General features: G+C 45.0%; 1 protein-coding gene across 1 annotated transcript in view; it reads left to right on the top strand.

Moving 5' to 3' along the window:
• Positions 1 to 21215, top strand: part of RFX7 (regulatory factor X7) — a 229830-nt gene that overhangs the window by 90188 nt on the left and 118427 nt on the right. Inside the window, exon 2 of the mRNA XM_082254929.1 lies at positions 11648 to 11681. Coding sequence (XP_082111055.1) covers positions 11648 to 11681 — 34 coding nt within the window. The remainder of the gene's footprint in view (positions 1 to 11647; positions 11682 to 21215) is intronic.

Raw genomic sequence — 21215 nt, 5'->3', positions numbered from 1 at the left:
GCAGCACTTCTCATTTTGCCTGTGAGATTCCCCTAGTTAACTCATTGGGTCCCTGGAGCACATTTCACCATCTGATCCTCACTCAGAGGCTGCGGGGCCCTCTGGGTCCTAGTCATCTCTGTCTGCACTGATGGCCGTCCTAGAGTCCTTAGTGTCAAAAGTTGATTTGGTCCTGTATAAACGGACTAGCAAAAAGCATCCCCCACCTTCACCTGCCGCCTCAGTCTCCTCAGATTCTCAGTTTGATCTTGCCACCGCAGATGCGAATCACCCGGGTCTGCGTTTTTTTAACCACCAGTCCGATACTAATTTTTGGATCTTTGAATCTAATTGACTGTGGGAGAGAGGAAGTTAAGGGGGGATATAATGGGGACAATTATTAAGCAAATTAGCGACACAGTTCGTTGTACATCAGGTTGCTTCTCTTCCAGTAATGTATCTGGGACAAGTTTACAGACTTTGTGACTATTTGCAAAGTTTCAAGACATATACTCTCACCAGCCATTTTATTAGGTACACATGTTCAATTTATTGGTAACAAAAAATGCAAATCAGCCAATCACATGATGACTTACTGAAGTTCAAACTGAGCATCAGAATGGGGTAGAAAGGGGATTTAAGTGATTTGAACATGGCATGGTTGTTTGTATCATATGGGCTAGTCTGAGTATTTCAAAAACTGTACATAATTAAGTGGCCGGTGAGTGTATATTACTAAAGATAAGATACATTTCTCCTTCAAACAGATGCATAGGCAGGAAGTGGTCAAGAGCAGCCAATGGAGGAATTTATGACCCCCCCCCCTAAATAAAACCTGAATCCCAGGTTGTACTACACCCTTTTTTCTGTGATTGTTGCGCCCGCACAGCTGCATTATTTATTCACAGATCCATTCACTGGGTTCTGTGAATTAAAGGCTCTTGATCCCATCTGCCACAAAGGTGGAATTTGTAGATCTCAGTGTAGCACAAGTGCAGTGATGCCACCACACTTGTAAGTACATCTTTTACCTCCTCCAGCCTCTGTATTGGCCAGGGAAGTCTCTGTAAGAGTCTGTCTGTTGTATCCACAATGCGCTGATCATGATTGCGATGCTTTGCAGGCTCCAATGCAAATATTTAATAAATAAATTTTTTTGTTATTGGTGTGTTTATTAAATTTTTTTAAAAAAAGCGGACTATGCCTTTAAGTGCCGGTTCACATTCTTGCGGCTGCGGTGATCGCATGTAATATCGGAGCGCACTGCTCCTTCATTACATGCGATCGGCTGTGCGGTGCGAATTCAGCCATACACTTTGTATGTCTAAATTCGCACTGCACCTGCACAAAAGTCGCACATGAGGCATTTTTTCAGCCGCATCAGGATCGGATCGCACAGTGGTTCACACTTGTGCGATCCGATCCTGTGCGAACTGTAAAGATCGCACTGCGATATGCGATCAAACTGGGGGTGTCGTTAAGATTTCATTGACACCCCCAGCGTATCGCATATGGCAGTGTGAACTGCCAGGGATGCGTTTGCAATGCGGGAACAGGCTGCGAATTCGCAGCCTTCCCGCATCGCATAAGTGTGACCCAGCACTAAGCCATATCTGATCTTGAAAAGGAATATAGCATCAATGAAAAAGTTGGATGTCTAAAAATTGTAAATCAAGAAAAAAATTCTGGCAGAGACATAACAGTTTGAAAACAATTGACAAAATTAAAGCTTAAAGTGAACCTATAGACAAAATGAAAAATGACTTACAGTATATGATAAAGACTGCGTATCTATTGATCCTGCTAGTAAATCCTTTATTTTTCCACTTACTGTATGAGGCCTAGCTGTCCAAAAAAAAAGGGGGCAGGTATATTTAAGCTCAATTCACATCTAGGAGTTCTGTGAATCGTAAAAAAAAAAAAAAAAACATGTTTGTCCAAAACGGTGCAGTAGTTTCTTTAGTGTGTTTGTAGAGATGTGAATGCAGCCTTAAAGAAGGTCACTGTTTCAGCTGCAAAATGTTCAGAGTAGCTGTCAATCAAACAACAGATTGGATTGGAGTTGATTGCAGTGAATTAGATGAAAGACTACCATTTTGTTAAATTTTGGAAAAAAAAAAAAAAAAGCCTCAAACTAGCATGGTCTACAGGTATTTATGAAACCTATTCACTTTAGGGCTCTTTCACACATGCGGACCGTTCAGATCCGCCTGTCCGTTTTTTTGGCGGATCTGAACGGTCCCCCCATGCATCTCTATGGGGCATCGGATGTCAGCGGAGACATGTCCGCTGACACCCGATCCTATCCGTCAAATCTGGACGGATGGAAACCCTATTTTCCATCCGTCCAGCGGATCAAATCGGATGAGAATGGACCAACGGTCCGTTCCCATCCGATTCCCCCATAGAGTTCTATGGGACTGTGACAGCTGTGTCTCTGCACACAGTGCGGAGAACAGCTGTCATTCTCCTGCTCAGCGGGGGATCGGCGGATCGACCCCCCCGCTGAGAAAAGCGGAGTCTGTTTGACGGACACACTGTGTGAAAGGAGCCTTAGTATAAATAAAAAAACTTGCAAGCAGGCAGGCTCTTTATGCAACTTGCTGGGTAGAAGACCTGGGACCATCGAAGGACAGGTAAGTATTGCAGACTTCGTTGTGCTTTAACCACTTGCCAACCATCAGCAGTAAATTTACTGGTGGCAGGCACCACAACGTACCTGAACGTCATGGTGCACATGCGCACTGGTGCAGTCCTTGGGGAGTGCAGTGGCTTAATCTTGTGACTGGATCTCAGTTCTCACAGCGGATAGGGTATTATGATCGCCAATCTTAGCGATCACATGATAACGTATGCAAAACTGTCATGAATGGCTTTCATTCATGACAGCTTACTTACTATTGTGATGCTGTGATCTGCCCACAGCTATCACATGGTACCTGGGCCAATCGCAGCACCCTGTACCATGTAGTTAGCTGTGGCAAATCACAGCATCACAACAGTACAAAATGAGTCATGAATGAAAGCCATTCATGACAGCTCAAATGATTGCTGTTACAGGGATCATCACTGACCCAAGCAAAAAAAATTCGGGGTTGCTCTGAATCTTATTACTATATTACTATATTGTGGACTATCGGAGTCGGTTTTGCTTCAGGAACCCTGAAGTAACGCATCAGGTGACTCACCTGTTTGGTTTGTCTGAGGTATCTGTGTATGTGTGTATATATATTGTCAAATGTTTTGGGACGCCTGCCTCTACACGCACATGAACTTTAATGGCACCCCAGACTCGCTCATCCATGTCTTTATGGACCTTGCTTTGTGCACTGGTGCGAAGTCAGGTTGGAAAAGGAAGGGGCTATCTCCAAACTGTTCTCCACTATAGTTCAATAATAAAATAAATCCTTAAAAATACAACTTGCCTAATAATTGTGCACTATCTTTAGCAGGGTAAGGATTAAAAACAGTTCATGTTGGTTGTGAGAATTTAGTTCCGCTTTAACAGGGACTTATTTCCATGCCTTTCCTTATTTATTTAATTAATTTATTTATTGATTACAGGTACTTGTATAGCACCGTCAATTTACACAGCTCTTCACATGTATATTGTACATTCACATCAGTCCCTGTCCTCAAGGAGCTTACAGTCTAAGGTCACTAACTCGCATTCATACATCCACGTTCTTCTACTTTAAATCTTCTTTTCTCTGTCGCTCATTGACAGACGTAGTCTTCTTGATTCACATCAATTGGGTTATGTTGTCTCCGCAGGAGTAGGACTAGGCAGAAAGAAAAAACGTTCTGGCTCCACCCTAGGGGCAGTCCCAGAGGGTATATCCTCCCTCTCTCTGCTACAAGGAATCCGTTTTTTTCTGTCTAGTCAGGAGTAAGGACCTAAGTTCCTTGCTGGGATCTTTTGGTCCTGGCAAGATTTTTTTCTAGAAAAAATATTTTTTTAGGTAGTTTTCTCCAGTGTTTTTTCCTGTGAGATCTTCAAGCAATTATGCTGGATCTGGGCGACACTAGTGGTCACCCCAGCCGGCCTACGAGCGCGCGCAGACCATTGCATCGCGCTTGGTCGGCCGCGACACATTCAAGTAAGTATGCGGGGCCGGGCGACGGGCTGGATGTTGAGATCCAGTGGTCACCCCGGTTTCTGCCTACGAGCGCGTGCAGACCAGAGCTCCGCGCTGGGTCGGCCACGACGGAGTCCCATTGGAGGGACTGACCTTGCGAGTTAAAAGTCTCGCTTGGACGCCAGGAACCAGAGAGTCGAGGCGTCCGGAGTGGACAACAACCCCCCACCCCGGTGGAGAGGGTATTGTGAAGAGAGGGTGCCTGTCGGTCGGTATGGTGAGTAAATGTTTCCTTTTTTCCTCGTGATGAGGCAGTGTGGAATATGGGCCCCTCCATACATGGTCAGTATCTATCTGACACTAAAAGTCCCCCTTGTAAATACAATGGGCAAGCGGACTTGGTTTGGGAGCTAACACTCTACCCAGCAGACTGCAGTATTGCAGTAGACATAGGAGGTATAATCCTACCTTAATTGTAGTGGACCTCCTGCAGATCGATAAACCGACCATCAGCATGATATACAGGTGGATGTGCTGGGAAAACGAGACTTCGGCAATCCGCCGCCATTTTGCTGTAGACCAGGTACATGTATGTCCGCAGGTCACGTCGGTTGCCATTTTTTTGGAGTCGATTGTCTCCTGTATGGGGGCGGCCATGTTTGAAGAGCCCAGCTAACCTCGAGGAGAGCTGGGAACGCCGGAAGGCGTACACAGGGGGCGGAGCCACTTCCTTCTACCCGGGAAAACGAACACAGCTCTTTCCAGTCTGTAAGAGACAAACGCTGACTGCAGTTGGTAGGAAACTTCTCTGCATTGGGTGGTGAGCCTTGAGGGTCCCTCTCTCTCTCTGTGGGGATCAAGAAGCAGGTACTCTGAGGGGCGCTATTGCGCTAGGGGGATACACATAAAAAAAAAAAAAAAAAAAGTTTTTTTCTGGCAGAGGTGTCCTGAGTTAACATGGACCCTGCCACTCATGTATCTCCACCGGATCCCCTCAAGGTGTCTGCAGGATCCTCCAGCACCCCACTGACGATTGAATCATTGTCAGCTATTATGGAAACTTTTGTGTCCCAGGTGGAAGTGGCTTGTCAGGGACAGGGCGCAAGGGACTTAGAAGAGGTCCCTCAGGCGGTATCAGATTTGTTGGAACAGATGATACAGGGGTTACAGTTTGTGTGTGATGCGGCGTTAGACGCCACTCCACTATTGGCGCGAGCCTCAGTTTCAGCAGTGGTTCTCAGGCGTACACTGTGGCTAAAAGGTTGGTTAGCCGACCAAGGTTCCGAAAAAGCATTGGCTAATATCCCCTTTTCAGGAGAGCGTTTATTTGGAGCCAACTTAGATGAGATCATTAAGGATCTCACGGGAGGAAAGAGCCCCTTTTTACCGCAAAATGCTAAGGGTAAAGGACCTCGTCAAAGACGAGGGCCTTCTTTCTCTGCTCACAAAATTTTTTTTCGCCCCGCGGGTGAAAAAATTAAGTCCTCCAAAGCTCCTTCAGGAGGCTTCAGGGGACGTTGGTCGGGCAAGCAAAGGCCCGCCCCCTCCAGACCTAAAGATAAGTCTACCAAAGCCTGAAGGTGCGCCCCCACCCATAACTGGGGTGGGGGGACGTCTTCGCCGGTTCCCGGATCCATGGCTTTCCAGAATCCCGGACAAGTGGGTTTGCGAAATCATAAGGTCAGGGTACAAGATCTAGTTTCGATCTCTCCCACTGGCGCGATTCTTCCCTTCCAATATCTGACTATCCCCGGATCGTTTAGAAGATCTGCGGAGAGCAGTCACGGATTTACTACAACAAGGAGTGGTAGTCCACGTTCCTTGGACAGAACGCTTTCAGGGGTTTTATTCAAACCTATTTACAATACCCAGGAAAGAGGGCAAAGTGCGTCCAATTCTGGACTTAAGGGCACTCAATTCCTTTCTCAACATAAGAAAATTCAAGATGGAATCCATTCGTACAGTAGCAGCCTTCCTGCATTCAGGGGATGTCCTAGCGTCCATAGACATCAAGGACGCATATCTTCACATTCCCATTTTCGCAGGACATCAGCGGTTTCTACGTTTTTCCGTAGAAGAGAACCACTATCAAGTTTACCTTTCGGTCTCGCCACGGCTCCTCGGGTCTTCACGAAGGTGTTGGCCCCAATGTTGGCACTACTGCGCCAAAGAGGCATATCGATTCTAGGTTACCTAGACGATCTCCTGCTTCATGCAGAGTCTCCACAGACCCTGCTACAAAACATAGAAATTACTATAATTTCTTTACAGGAATTCGGGTGGCTGGTGAACCAGCAAAAGTAGACACAGTCAGGACAAGAGTTTTCCTTCCGGTAGGGAAACTCCGGAAGATTCAATCAGCAGTCCAGTTGTTACTATCCAACAGCTGGTCTTCCCTTCGGACTTGCATGAGGGTTCTGGGGTTGATGGTGGCTTCCTTCGAAGCAGTCCCATTTGCCCAGTCCCATACCCAAATTCTTCAGCAAGAGATTCTTCTCAGATGGAATCGGAATCCGGAGTCCCTGGACTATCGGATCCAATTGAGCAAACAGACCAGAGAGTCTCTGGTCTGGTGGCTTCGGTCTCCGATGCTCAGCCAGGGAAAGTCATTTCTGCCAATATATTGGACGATAGTGACCACGGATGCCAGCCTATCCGGATGGGGAGGAATTCTCGGTCAGTTATCCGTTCAGGGACTTTGGTCCCTGGAAGAATCCAGGTTACCGATAAATGTATTGGAACTGAGAGCGATCAGACTTTGTCTGATTCACTGGACCGAGCAGCTCCAGGGCAGCCCGGTTCGGATCCAGTCGGACAACGCCACGGCTGTGGCTTATGTCAATCACCAGGGGGGCACCAAGAGTGTCCGAGCGGCCAAAGAAGTGGCTTGCATTCTTCGCTGGGCGGAACAATTTGTTCCAGCTATCTCTGCGGTGTTCATTCCGGGGATGGAAAATTGGCAGGCAGATTATCTCAGCCGTCAGACTCTGGATCAGGGGGAATGGTCCCTCCATCCAGAAGTTTTCCACCAGTTGTGCCTACGTTGGGGCACCCCGGATGTGGATCTGTTGGCATCACGATTCAACAGGAAAGTACAGAGATTCGTGGCTCGCTCCCGCGATCCTCTAGCAGAGACCGCAGACGCACTGGTTGCCCCGTGGGGGCAATACCAGCTAATGTATGCCTTCCCTCCTCTCGGGTTACTGCCAAGACTTCTTCGCAGGATAGAGGAGGAAGGAATTCCAGTAATCCTGGTAGCTCCGGATTGGCCTCGCCGAGCTTGGTACGCCGACTTGGTCAGACTGGTGGCGGACGTCCCGTGGAGACTTCCTCTCCGGGAGGATCTACTGTCTCAGGGACCGATCTTCCATCCTGCTTTACGATCGCTGGCTTTAACTGCCTGGCTATTGAGACCCAGGTGCTGAAGGACAAGGGATTGTCAGCTTCAGTTATTCCTACTTTAGTTAAAGCAAGGAAAGCGACTTCCAGAAAGATTTATCATCGCACATGGAAGTCCTACATTGCATGGTGTGAACCCCTGGGGTTCCACCCACGATCTTATTCGGTTAGTCGAATATTAGCTTTTCTGCAACAAGGGGTTGAGCAGAAACTGGCCTTGAGCACTATCAAGGGTCAGGTCTCAGCATTAGCTATCTTCTTTCAGAAGCCTTTGGCTACTGATTCCTTGGTGCGGAATTTCATCCAGGGGGTGCGACATCTGGCTCCGCCAGTGCGCGCGCCGTTACCACCCTGGGATCTTAATTTAGTATTGTCGGTTCTTCAGAAACCTCCCTTTGAAGATATTAGGGAGATTCCTCTACCTACGTTGTCCCAGAAGGTGGCCTTCTTGGTGGCTATCACTTCTGCACGCAGGGTGTCAGAACTGGCCGCATTATCTTGTCGTTCCCCATATCTGGTGGTTCATAGAGATAAGGTGGTTCTTCGTCCGAATCCATCCTTCCTACCAAAAGTGGTTTCAGAATTTCATCTGAATGAAGAAATTGTATTACCTTCCCTGTGTCCTAAGCCCAGTCATCCTCGGGAGTTTGCTTTACACTCCTTGGATGTGGTCCGGGCGATCAGGGTATACTTGAAAACAACAGACTCGTTTCGCAAGACGGATTCACTTTTTGTGATCCCGGATGGACCCAAAAAGGGGTTGCCTGCATCTGCTATTGACTATTTCCAAATGGATCAGACAGACGGTGGTACAGGCTTATTCTATTAAGGGTCGGGAACCCCCGTTCCCTGTTAAGGCGCATTCCACTCGGGCACTGAGTGCGTCATGGGCCTTTCGCCATCGGGCGTCAGTGGTCCAGGTGTGCAAGGCGGCTACCTGGTCGTCGGTGCATACCTTTACAAAACATTTTAAAGTTGATGTAATGGCATCGTCTGATGCCTCGTTTGGCCGCAAGGTTTTGCAGACCGCCATTTGAGGAGACCAGTGGTCTACCTCGAGGGTTTTTTTCCGTTGGAAATTTTTATTTGAGTCTCATTCTTTGTTTATAATGAGCCTTTAAAACTTCTAGTTGGCACCGGTTGGGCCTTCTAGATTGGATTTTGATTTCTGTCAATCCCACCCCTTTATTTGTGGCACTGCTTCTGGATGTCCCAATTGATGTGAATCAAGAAGACTACGTCTGTCAATGAGCGACAGAGAAAATCGGATTTTTGTAAGATCTTACCGTAAAATCCTTTTCTCTTAGCTCATTGACAGACGTAGTACCCGCCCCTCTATCATTGAGTTGGGTTGGGTTAAATTCTCTGTTGCTGCTTTATAACAGAACTGATTGCTTGTAGCAGAGAGAGGGAGGATATACCCTCTGGGACTGCCCCTAGGGTGGAGCCAGAACGTTTTTTCTTTCTGCCTAGTCCTACTCCTGCGGAGACAACATAACCCAATTGATGTGAATCAAGAAGACTACGTCTGTCAATGAGCTAAGAGGAAAGGATTTTACGGTAAGATCTTACAAAAATCAGATTTTTTTTTTTTATAGCAGAATATCTAGAATGGCATCTACTGTTCACGGAACAATATATAAGAGAGGTTTCAGAAAATGGTAAATAACCTAAAACAACCTTGACATTTCACTCTACAGCGGTGCACTATATTGTCTGCTCTGAGTTTCGTTGTCTGTGTCTGTTTTTAGATGCAGCCAAGGGAAGGCGATATGATAGCAGCAGCTGTTATAACCAGGACTGTTCTAGGTGAAATACAGAATTCTCTGATACATTAGAAGTGCCAGTGTCAGAATTGGTATACTTTTAATACCAGAGCAGATAGCCAGGATAAATAGGTGTAAACGCATTGCGGATAGGTTTCTATGTGATTACCTCCTGTACATTTGGCGTTGAATTGGCCTCAGCCTGTCAGAATCATCCCAGGGCTATTTTTACAGTAAAAGGAGGTCAGCACGTCTGAAGGAAACCAGCCTTATACCCAAGGCAAAAAATAATGCAGAGTGCCAGATTTTCTTTTCCCCGTAGGTGAAGCACAGAATTTCCAAATGTTTCTCCACAGTGTAGAATGCCATTCCCCCCCCCCCCCCCCCCCCCCATGATATGCTTCTTTGTCCATGCTCCTGACACTGCATGCCTCCTGTGCTATGATTAAAATGCATTGTGATCAGGCTTGAGGTAACCAGAGGACACAATATTCTATGTCTTAATAATATGCTAATGAAGTGTCTCACACAAGCACGACTTGGACAGATTCTTTTCTATCCAGACAGATGCAGCGCCTTTTTCTACCACACACCATTACTTATAACGTGGAATCTTCTGTACAACACCGTTATTAAACATAATACTAATGTGCATGACTCAAGGTGTCTGAATGTGATATGGATTTCAGGTGGTGGTGCTCTTTCTTTGTCCGACGTGGTTAGGATGTGACCAGGCTCTTCTTCTATAGATGCCATTCATTGGGCATTGAGATTTGATCAAGACTGTAATTTTGCTTTGTATGTTGGATTGTTTGTTGTATAATTTTTTTTGCTATTTGTATTTTTTCTGGCTTTTCTTTTTAAATCCTGTGCTTAATACAGTTCTTCTCATAAATGGGGCTTAGTGCCGGTTCACATTTGTGCGATCACAGAGATCGCATGTAATTGCTTCTAAAATTACATGCAATCTCTGTGCGTTGCAAATTCAGCCATACATGGCTGATTTCGCACCACAATCGCACTGAACACGCACAGGACCCTTTTATTGGTCCGCAGCAGAATCGGATGGCATGGTGGTTCACACTAGTGCGATCCAATTCTGTGCGAACTTTCAGATCGCATTGCGATATGCGATCTGATCTGGGGGTGTCGTTAACTTTTAATTGACACCCCCAGCGTATCGCATATGGCAGTGTGAACTGCCAGGGGTGCAGATGCCATGCGGGAACACGCTGTATATTCACAGCGTTGCCGCATTGCAGAAATGTGAACTGGCACTTAATGAAGGTTTGCTTTGGTTGGAGTATTGTTATATGTTTTGTATACAAATTGATTTTGCTAACAAGACTTTCTGTGATTGGACAAGGGGCTTTTGAATGGCACAATTTCCCCCTTTCGATCAAAGAATGCCTTATGTTTTTTTTTTAAAGGAATTCAAGATGTTTTTGAATGAAGGTGCTGCACAGCGAGCAATCTGTTGTGATTGTTGTGCTCCAACCCTAACTGCCTTTCCTTTTCACCGCTGGAACTTTAGTGGTGACTTCACCATCAGAGGTGTATATTACACCCTAATTGCATTTGTGCGACTTGTCATGCGACTTTGGGCATCAAAGTCACATGACAAGTCATGTTTCCCAATGATAGCATTTATATACAGTATGTGCGACTTAGCCCTTCATACGCTACTTTGGTCTGATTTTTCATGCAACTTATGGGCTATAGACTTCAATGTTAACCCTCAAAAGTTGCATACAAGTCATACCTGAATCTGTACTTGCAACAGTGGGTCTGACTTTGCAGAGGGATAAAAGGTCACATCAAAGTTGCACCTATCCAAAGTCACACAACTTTTGAGTCGTACAAGTGTGAATGGAGCCTTACTTTTTTTTAACGAAAAACGTAGCAGCTGGCATCATTAGAGGTATCTTATTGGGAGGATTAAAACTGCTGTCAGTTTTTTGCAATTTATTTTTGCCATCTCTGTCACAATTCCCCTCACTTCCTTTTGTGACTCCAACAGGAAGTGAGAGGATCTCTTTCCATTTTGAGGGATATCCCCTCGTAGACTGTTGCCTCCATCCCCTTTATTTCTTTTCTGGTGGCAAGTTTAACATTTTGGATTTCCCTCACTTTCATTCCTGGTTACATTGCTGATCAGGACAATTGGAGAGAGTGAATCCCTCTAACGGGACACAGACTTCACTAAAAATCTGACAGAGGTTTGATCATCTTACAAGTCTATCCAGATCTAAAGAAAAATAAAAAAAGAGAAAGTTTTGCCTCTAGTTATCCTTGAATCGTTACTCAAGGGGATATTTAAGTATAATGTTTGTGGGTATAGAGATCCTCCTTTTTAATTTATTTTTAAATTTGAATTATTGTTTTATTTGACTAATACCTGCTTGTTTCTTTTGTTTTCTTTAGTAAATCCATACAGTCAAAAGTGGACTGCATTTTGGTGAGTAAGAATACTTTTAATACCTTAGTTATAAAGTACTTCAGTAAATGTGAACTGTATAAAAACCTTAAAGTGTTAGTAAAGCCAGAACCTACATTCACTATATCTGGTCTCCCACAGTACACAGAAGATGGAAATGCAATTTTTTTTGGTAAATACCTTTTCTCTTTTTTGTCTATTGACAGAAACAGCTCCTGATCTTCCTAACCATTGGTTATACTGCCCCCCTACAGGTGTAGGACACTAGGCAGAAAAAGTCTGGCTACGCCTATGGGCAGTCCAGGGGATATACTCCCTCTCTGTGCTATAGGCACTCCATGTTATTGTTATGCCTAGTCAGGAGTAAGAACCCAGTTCTTTGCTGGGATCTCTGGTCCTGGCAATTTTTTCTTTTTTATATAGAGTTTTTTCTCCTGTTTTTTTCCTGTGAGATCTACAATCAACTGCCGGACTGGGCGATGAGCTGGATGATCTAGATCCAGTGGTCATCCCAGTCCGGGATATGGGGGCTATGTCTCAGACCGCACTAGGTCGGTCTGAGACATAGCCCCACCGGACGGGGGCTGGCCTGGGAGTTAAACGCCTCGCGAGGTCGCATATGACCGCATATGGGATTCTGTCTGGAGGGGTGCCCACCTTATTCCTGGTATGGTGAGTAGCTGTCCCCTCTCCCCCTGGAGGGTTTTGGGGTGGACGATTGGACCCCCGGGTTCTCCTTCTTCATTTCAGGCCAACCCCCCTTCATCTGTTCCAACATCCCACCCCCCCACTTATGCTGAGGCTGTGTGGGTGGTCTGGTCCACCTCCTGGGGTGGGAGCAGGGTGCTACGCTGGCGATGGGAGCAACTGGATGATCGGCTGTGCGGGGGGTGGTTGTACCTTGTGGGGGCTCCTGCCAGCGCCTCCCGTCCTGCCTGGGCCTGTCCTTGAGGCCTATGGATCCCTCCTGGGTCCCTGGGAGCCTCGTGGTGCCAATGGTTAAAAAGATCAGGAGCTGTGTCTGTCAGTGAAAGAAAGAGAAAATTGGATTTTTGACTTGAAATCCATTTCTCTGATGTTCATTGACGGGACACAGCACCCATCCCTCTGTGGAGTTGTAATTCTTCTGACACTGCTTATAACTAAACTGAGTGCCTATAGCAGAGAGAGGGAGTATACCATCGTTGGGACCAGGGCCGGTACAAGGGGGGGCGGAAGGGGCGGGTGCCCTGGGCGGCACAATTTAGTGGAGGAAGGGGGGCGCATCGCAGGTGAAGCATGTGTGACTAACACACCCTGGTATGAACTAACACACCGGGCGGGCAGGCGAGCGGCCGCTATTGGCTGTACCGAAGTGAGCCCTTCAATTCCCTGTCAGGCGGGTACCTCCGCTGACCGGGAAGTGAAAGGCTTACTTCGTTACAGCCAATAGCGGCCGCTCGCCTGCCTGCCCGGTGTGTTAGTTCATACCAGGGTGGACTGATCCATCTGACCGAGTGCCCAGGAGCAGTGGGGGGGGGGCCCCATGAGAGGATCCTTTGAAGTCAGTTCCGGATCAACGTCCGGCATTGTGATTTACAGTGAAGATTCCTGTCAGCTTGCGCCTCTGTTCTTTCTGCCTTCAGTTCTCCTCTCTCCCCGCCCAGCGCCCGCCTCAATGACCGTCTTGGTTACTAGGAGGACTGCCGCTGTACACACTGAGGAAAGAATCTGTAGAACTGCTCCGCCTCTTAGCTCCACCCCCCAGCTCCGACTCTCACACACACCTTGCTTGCAGCAGTACCCGATTCCTGCCGGTCTAATAACAGAACCCAAAGGAGGCTCCATATTTCCTGGGAGGCTACAATAGAGGTTAATTGTCTACCAGAATGGCCTGTTACACAGTGAGAGTATGCATAATGGGGTAAGGTAGAATCATGCTATTGAAAGCCTCTATGGTCCAAATGGAGATCCTAAAGAGGGCAGGGGGTGCTTCTATAAAGATTTCTATGATCTCTGCAGGTCTCTAAGGAAGGGGGGCACTGATATAAGGTAACTGTGAGCTAATGGGGGTCTCTAAGGGGGGTGCTGACTGCTGATATAATGGATGGTGACCAACTATTAGATCAGCAGCACCCCCACTTACAGATCCCCCAATAGATCATAATCTCCTTATATCAGCGGACTGACCATTTAGGGGGAGGTAAAGCTGGGAGGGCAGTGGCAGTTGCTAGGTGACAGTGGCCTTGTTACTAATGGCAACCCAGACTTTGTCACCCTCCTGAAGCCTCCTGGGAGGGCAGAGCAATGTGATCCTTTCCACCTGTAACCATAATCATCAGTCATGAGTGAACTGAACTGAGACTAGGTTATCAGCTTCATGATCAGGAAGGAGGGCTGGGTACCAAACCAGCAGCTGGTGGTTCATTTTCAGCCCTAGCTGACCAACCCGGCCCCTGGTGAGGCCCACAATGCCACCCTCCATCTCTGGGGAGAAGATCAGACAAGAGCCCTGCACTGGGGAGAAGATTCCAGCTGACCCAGGCACAGGAGAGGAGATCAGAGGCTCTGTACTGGGAGTCATGTATTATCTATGAGTCACAGGGGTCTGGTGGGGGTATAGGGGGTCTGGTGTTATCTAGGAGTTTGAGTATAGGGGGGCCGATGTTATCTAGGAGTGGAGGATACAAGGGTCTGGTGTTTTATAGGAGTAGAAGATACAGCGGGTCTGGTGTTATCTGGAATTTAGGTGTCCAGGGATCTGGTTTTATTTAAGAACAGGGGCTTTAGGGGTTTTGGTATTATCTTCTAGTGGGAGGGTACAGGAAGTCTGGTTTTATCCAGGACTGTGGATACAGGGATCTGATCTTATCTGGGATGGAAGAGGGGGAATGTTTTTGTGAAGGGGGATCAGGGGGTCTGGTTGTATTTGGGAAGAAGTGTACAGGGGGGTCAGGTATTATCTGAGAAGGATCCGGTGCTATTTATAAAGGAGGATTATTTGGAAGGTGAGGAGTCTACACATGTACATCTGATTTTCTATATGACATCTTGCATTGTATACCTGTATGATGATCTAGCACACCCTGTATAATTGCACACCCCTATAGCGAGTGACAGACACTATGACAGTATTTTTTACTGCTAGAATAAATGTACAATTCAAGACTTGTGTGGGTGTAAGAAGATGTCCACCTCTGCTTCGTGTTCTGTCACATTAGGAAACCTATTGGAATGCATAGCGGCCATGTTGGAACGCATGGCACATGCGCAATAAGTTGTTTTTGGCCAAACATCACTTCCGGTTGCAGAATCTGATAGGTAGTGCTATTTTGATAGAACACCCCCCCGCCCACCTACTCCCCTGTGATTTGATACAGCAGGAAACTGTCAGCAGATCCCAGCCAATGATTTATGACCGGGACCTGTTGATCAACCTGAGGGGGGGGGGGGGGGCGCAGTTTGCCATCTTCGCCCTGGGCACTGGATGACCTTGTCCCAGCACTGGTTGGGACTACCCATAGGCATAGCCAGACTTTTTTTCTGCCTAGTGTCCTACTCCTGTAGGGGGCAATATAACCCAATGGTTAAGAAGATAAGGAGCTGTGTCTGTCAATGAACATCAGAGAAATGGATTTTACGGTAAGTCAACAAACCCATTTTCTCATCAGCACCTTGTGACTTGTATCAGTTCCTAGTAAAGCTTGTTTTTATTTTCCCCTGATCCTCTGTCTGGACAGTGCTGATTGGCCCCTGTGCCGATCACATGCACTCTCCCAGGAAAAAAAAAAACTCTCTAGCAAATACCAGATTGAGCATGGGCAGCCCGTCCCCTGGCTCTGTAAATATTCGGGTATTTTTTTAACACAGTGAAAGAAGAGGAGTCTCAGAGAGACATGATCAAACAGCCTTTATACACAATGCATATATACCCCTTAGGTTCCACAATGAGTATAACAAGCACTCTTTACTGCATATACAGACTGATTTTTACTGTTGTGGGTTAAGTAACACTTTAGGAATCAGAATAAATGCACACAGCTCACACAAAAACATGTGCAGGTACAATAATTACCATAATTCAAGTATATATATATATATATATATATATATATATATATATATATATATATATATATATATATATATATATATACCCTGAAACGAAAAATGTGTCTTCTTTAACCAGCACTGCTGTACACTTTGTGTTCTTTTACGCAAACTATAGGAATATATAAATAAAGAAACAAACCTATATTCTTCATGGCAATAACATGCTAGTTAGCAATTAGACCAGCCTTTTTCAACCAGGGTGCCTTAAGGTTTCTTTAGGGGTGCTTTGGCAAAATGCCTAAATATTACCCTGAAATTTGTATACAAGCCAGCAGATGGATGAAACCTGCCTTTTGGTTACAGAAAGCCACAGGTTTTCATTGTGCAACACTCAACCTTCTAGCTGCCAGGGTCCTAACAACCAATGACCCTCCCCTGACCCTCTCTGTCAGCGCTGGGGTCACATTAGCTAAGTGATTTAGAAAAACAAAGGGAGAGGGGAAACATTGGAATACTAGTCAGTACCACTGTGAAAAAGTGTATTGGTTTTGGAAGAATAAATCACCTCTAACATTGGGTGTCCTACGTGTGTTGATGTTTATGTATTATGTAAAACTATTAGAATAGTTTTTTACATTATAGAATGGGGTGCCTTGACATTGTCCATAATTTTGAAGGGTGCCTTGACTGACTAAAGGTTGAGAAACACTGAATTAGACAACCCTGACTGCCCTTTTTGCAATGTAGAGCTAGCATTGTAATCCTTGCTTGAGCGCTTCTTTAACCATTTAAGCCCCGGAAGATTTTACCCCCTTCCTGACCAGGGGGTTTTTTGCGATTTTTTTACTGCGTGACTTTAACGGACAATTGCCCGGTCCTGCGACAATGTACCTAAACAAATTTCACGTCCTTTTTTTCCCACAAACAGAGCTTTCTTTTGGTGGTATTTGATCACCTGTGCGATTTTTTGATCATGCGCTATAAACAAAAAAAGAGCGTAATTTTTGCAAAAATAACAATATTTTTCACTTTTTTTTATATGAAATTCCCCCCCAAAAAAATGTAAAAATCTAAATTTTTTAACATTTTCGGCCAATTTGTTTTACGCTACATATGTTTGGTAAAAAAAAATCACAAAAAGCGTATTTTGATTGGTTTGCACAAAAGTTAGCGCGTTTACTAACAAAGGGAAAGATTTTTGGTGTTTTTTTTTTAACGAGTAATGGCGGCGATCTGCGATTTCTTTTGCGGTACTGCGACATTGCGGCGGACAGATCGAACCCTTGACTGACATTTTTGACACTTTTGGGGGTACCAGTGACATTACTGCAGTAATCAGTGCTATATATATGCACTGTTACTGCAAAAATGACACTGGCGGGGAAGGGGTTAACTGTATTGGACAGGGAGGGGTTAAGTGTGTCCTAGGGGCGTGCTTCTAACTGTAGTGGGACATGGCTATTGGTGTAAAAACAAAGATCAATGGTTCTACATAGTAGAACCGTCTGATCTTCATTTTTACACAGGGAGAACTGACAGGCGGCTTGTTTACATAAGCCGCTCTGTCTTTCTCCCGCTGTACCGGCGATCGTAGTGTGACCGGCGGACATCGGGTCCGCCAGTCACACTCCCGCACTCCTCCGTGAACGAGCCGAGGCGGGCGCGCGCTCGCCCGCTATTGGCTCCAGAAGGAGTGACAGGCGAGCGACGTAGACCTACATCACTCTGCCTGGCCGGGGCTGACTGCCGCAGTAAATATACTGTGAGCAGTCGGCAACCGGTTAATTCTGCCCAGCCAGTGTCTGCTTTCTGCATAATTAGCAGCAGCCTTGGTTAGAGTAGCACTGTTAACCATTTTGGGCTTTTTTTTACATCAAGTGACGTTCTGCTGCAGCTCCATTCCTTTAGAGGCCTTTCTTACGTGGTTCAAAGCTGAGAGATAATGGTCTCGTTACTGCTCAGAAAATGTAAAAACAAAAGGGTGCTCAGCGTTGTATAATTAGCCACTTGCCGACCAGCCGCTGTAGGTTACGGAGGCAGGTTGACTCTATTAAGCGAAACAACGTACCTGTACATCACTTATTGTAACTGATAGTGGGGGCGCGCGTGCGGCCGGAGGCGCACACACAAGCCAAATGTCTAGAGGGGGGAGCCAATCAGCGGGTCTGGCGGACGCAATGTCTGCTGGCCACTTTCAATCACTCCCCATGAAGATAGCACAGCGGTCTGCCTGTGTAAACAAGGCAGGCGCTGTTCTGTCAGAAATGAAAACAGGAATCCTGTCCTATTTAGGAACACAGTTATCTGTGTTCATCCAGTGAGTACAACCCCCATACAGTTAGAAAGCACTCCCTAGGAGCACACTTAACCTTTTGGTCAGGTGTCAGATTTGTCTGTCGCAATGTCGCAGTCCCACTAAAATTGGCTGTTTGCCGCTATTACTAGTAAAAAAAATTAAATCAATAAAAATTACATCTGTCCCCAAGTTTGTAGACGCAATAACTTTTGCACAAACCAATATATACTTAATGTGATTTTTTTTTTTACCAAAAATATGTGGCGGAATACATATTTGCCTAAATTGATAAAAAAAAATTAATTTTTAATTTTTTTTTATTGGGAATGTTTTATAGTAGAAAGTAAAAAAAAAATTGTTTTTTTTTGATCAGATTTGTTGCTCTTTTGTTGTTTATAGAGCAAAAAATAAAAAGCGCAGAGGTGACCAAATACCACCAAAAGAAAGCTCTATTTGTGGGAAAGAATTGACATCAATTTTATTTCAGGACAGTGTCGCACGACAGCGCAATTGTCAGTTAAAGTAACGCAGTGCCGAATCGCAAAAATTGGCCTGGTCATTAAGGGGGTAAAACCTTCCAGTCCTTAAGTGGTTAATATGCCAGAATGTTTTCACTTAATACCTGACATGCATCCTGTTTCTTTTTTATTTTTTTCTGTAAACCTTTGAAAATAAACATAAACAGAACATATCCTTCTATAGTGTGTACTAGCCTCAAACCAAGGCACCTTGTATGATTTCTGTCTGCTCTAGTATTTCTTTGCTGTCTGCTTGATACATTTCTGACAAGTTATGCCAACACCAGACAAACCCAGGAAATGATCCTGTCACCCCCCCAGCATGTTTTCTTATGGGACTGTGTAGAGGAGGTTTTGCAGCATGTAGGAGTAACCTTTTTTCCAGCTGGCCTTTTTTACGGTGAAAGTTGACCTTTACAAATTTTTTTTGCTTGGTTGCAGGAAACATTTTGGGATGGCGAGTGACAAATTGCTGTGGTTGAAAGTTAGCCTCTTGCCGACCATCCACGTATATGTACTGTGGGGCGGCGGCTTCTCTGTGGGAAATCATGTACTGTTACGTGATTTTGCACTTCTGGGTCTGCGACGTGCCTCCGGTGACCAGCTTCCACTGTCATTGGACACAGCGGGAGCCAATCGAAGGGTTCGGTGGACCTGATGTCCTCCAGGATCCGCCGATCATTCCTGATAGAGGCAGAACAGTCGTCTGCCTATTTAAACAAGGCAGATCATCGTTTTGTTAGTAGGGAAGACTGAGATCCTATGTTTCTGCTAAGCAGGAACACATGTCCCTGTCTTCCCACAGTACAAGCACTCCCCACACAGTTAAAAAGCACTCCCTAGGAACACTTTGTACCCTTAAATTGCCCCTGATGTTAACCCCTTCCCTGCCAGTGTCATTAGTACAGTGACAGTGCATACTTTTTTGCACTGATCACTGTATTGGTATCACTGGTCCCAAAAAAAGTATCAAAAGTGGAATTTAGTGTCCATTCACATTGATCCGACTTGTCAGGCGACTTGTCAGCCTGACAAGTCGCGGTCCTCACGATCCCACTGTGTAGTACAGGAGCCGTTCTAATAGGAGCGACACAAGTCGCTCCAACTTAGAAAAAGGGTCCTGTACTACTTCGGGGCGACCTGGAGGTGACTTGCATAGACATTCATGTTATGAAGTCCGTGCAAGTCGCGCTGCACGCGACTTCACAGGTCGCCCCCTTAGTCGGAGCGACCTAATGTGAACCGAGCCTTAGTGTCTGATGTGTCCACAACAATGTTGCAGTCGCTGATCGCCACCATTACTAGTAAAAAAATAAATAATAATTCCATAAAAATATCCCATAGTTTGTAGACGCTATAACGTTTGTGCAAACCAATCAGTATATGCGTATTGGGATATTTTTTTTTTTTTACCAAAAACGTAGTAGAATACCTTTTGGCCTTAATTAAAGAAGAAATTTGATTTTTTTATTTTTTTTATTGGATGTGTTTATAGCAGAAAGTAAAAAATATATATATATATTTTTTTCAAAATTGTAATTTTTTTTGTATATAGCGCAAAAAATAAATACCGCATAGGTGATAAAATACCATCAAAAGAAAGCTCTATTTGTGGTAAAAAAAGACATCAATTTTATTGGTGTACAGTGTTGCACGACCGAGCAATTTTCAGTTAAAAAAATGCAGTGCCGTAACGCAAAAAATGGCCTGGTCATAAGGGGGGTAAACCTTCCAGAGCAGAAGTGGTTAAAAAAAAAAATGTTTTCCCAACAATTTTATCAGAAAGAATAATAAGTCCTGGGAATCAGTTGTCCAGTACCTAAAACTAAAACTAAGTTTTTGTGCCTTTCTGTAGTCAGAGTAAAGACCAGCACCAAAGCAGAACTAAAGTTTAATGCAAACACTGAAACTGCTTATTAATAATAATACACATACTTGCAGACTAAATTGTAATAACTATTTGCATTATCTTTATATGTGATATTATTCCTGCATGAGAAATTATTTTCTTTGTTTTGCAAGAATCAAGTTTATAATAGGCATTTCTGTCCCTCCCAAAACATGTCTCCTGCTCCTATATCAGCCAATTGTTACTAATCATTTAAAAATACATGAAATGAGAAGGGAGAACAAGAGTAGGACTGGGAGTGTTATGTGCAGTGATTTTCTCTGCTCCCTATGCAAATGAGGGAGCATAATGAGATATTAAGAGGGAGGCGTGTAAAGCCTTTGACCTTACACTGTGCCTGCACAGCAGCTGGGAGACCTTCTGCAAAGCCGCAAGACATGGTTTTTCAAGTATTCATGCACTGTTTTTAACTATTAATTTCAGTGTCTTAATCATAGAAAACTTAGTTCTGCTTTAAAAATGTGTTTTGGTGCATGGTTTAGCCTGATTGCCCACTGTATTTAGATTAAAGGCTATACACACACACACACACACACACACACACACACACACACTCTCACAAAAGTGAGTACACCCCTTATATTTTTGTAAAATGTAAATATTTTATTATATCTTTTCATGTGACAACACTGAAGAAATGACTTTGCTACAATGTGAGTGTACAGATTGTATAACAGTGTAAATTTGCTGTCCCCTCAAAATTACTCAACACACAGCAATTAATGTCTAAACCGCTGGCAACAAAACTGAATACACCCCTAAGGTAAAATGTCAAAATTGGGCCCAATTAGCCATTTTCC

The sequence above is a fragment of the Pelophylax lessonae genome, assembly GCF_965119305.1.
Source record: "Pelophylax lessonae genome assembly, chromosome: 4".
Taxonomy (NCBI): Eukaryota; Metazoa; Chordata; class Amphibia; order Anura; family Ranidae; genus Pelophylax; species Pelophylax lessonae.
Note: the sequence above shows the minus strand (reverse complement) of the source record. Positions and strands in the feature narration are given on the sequence as shown.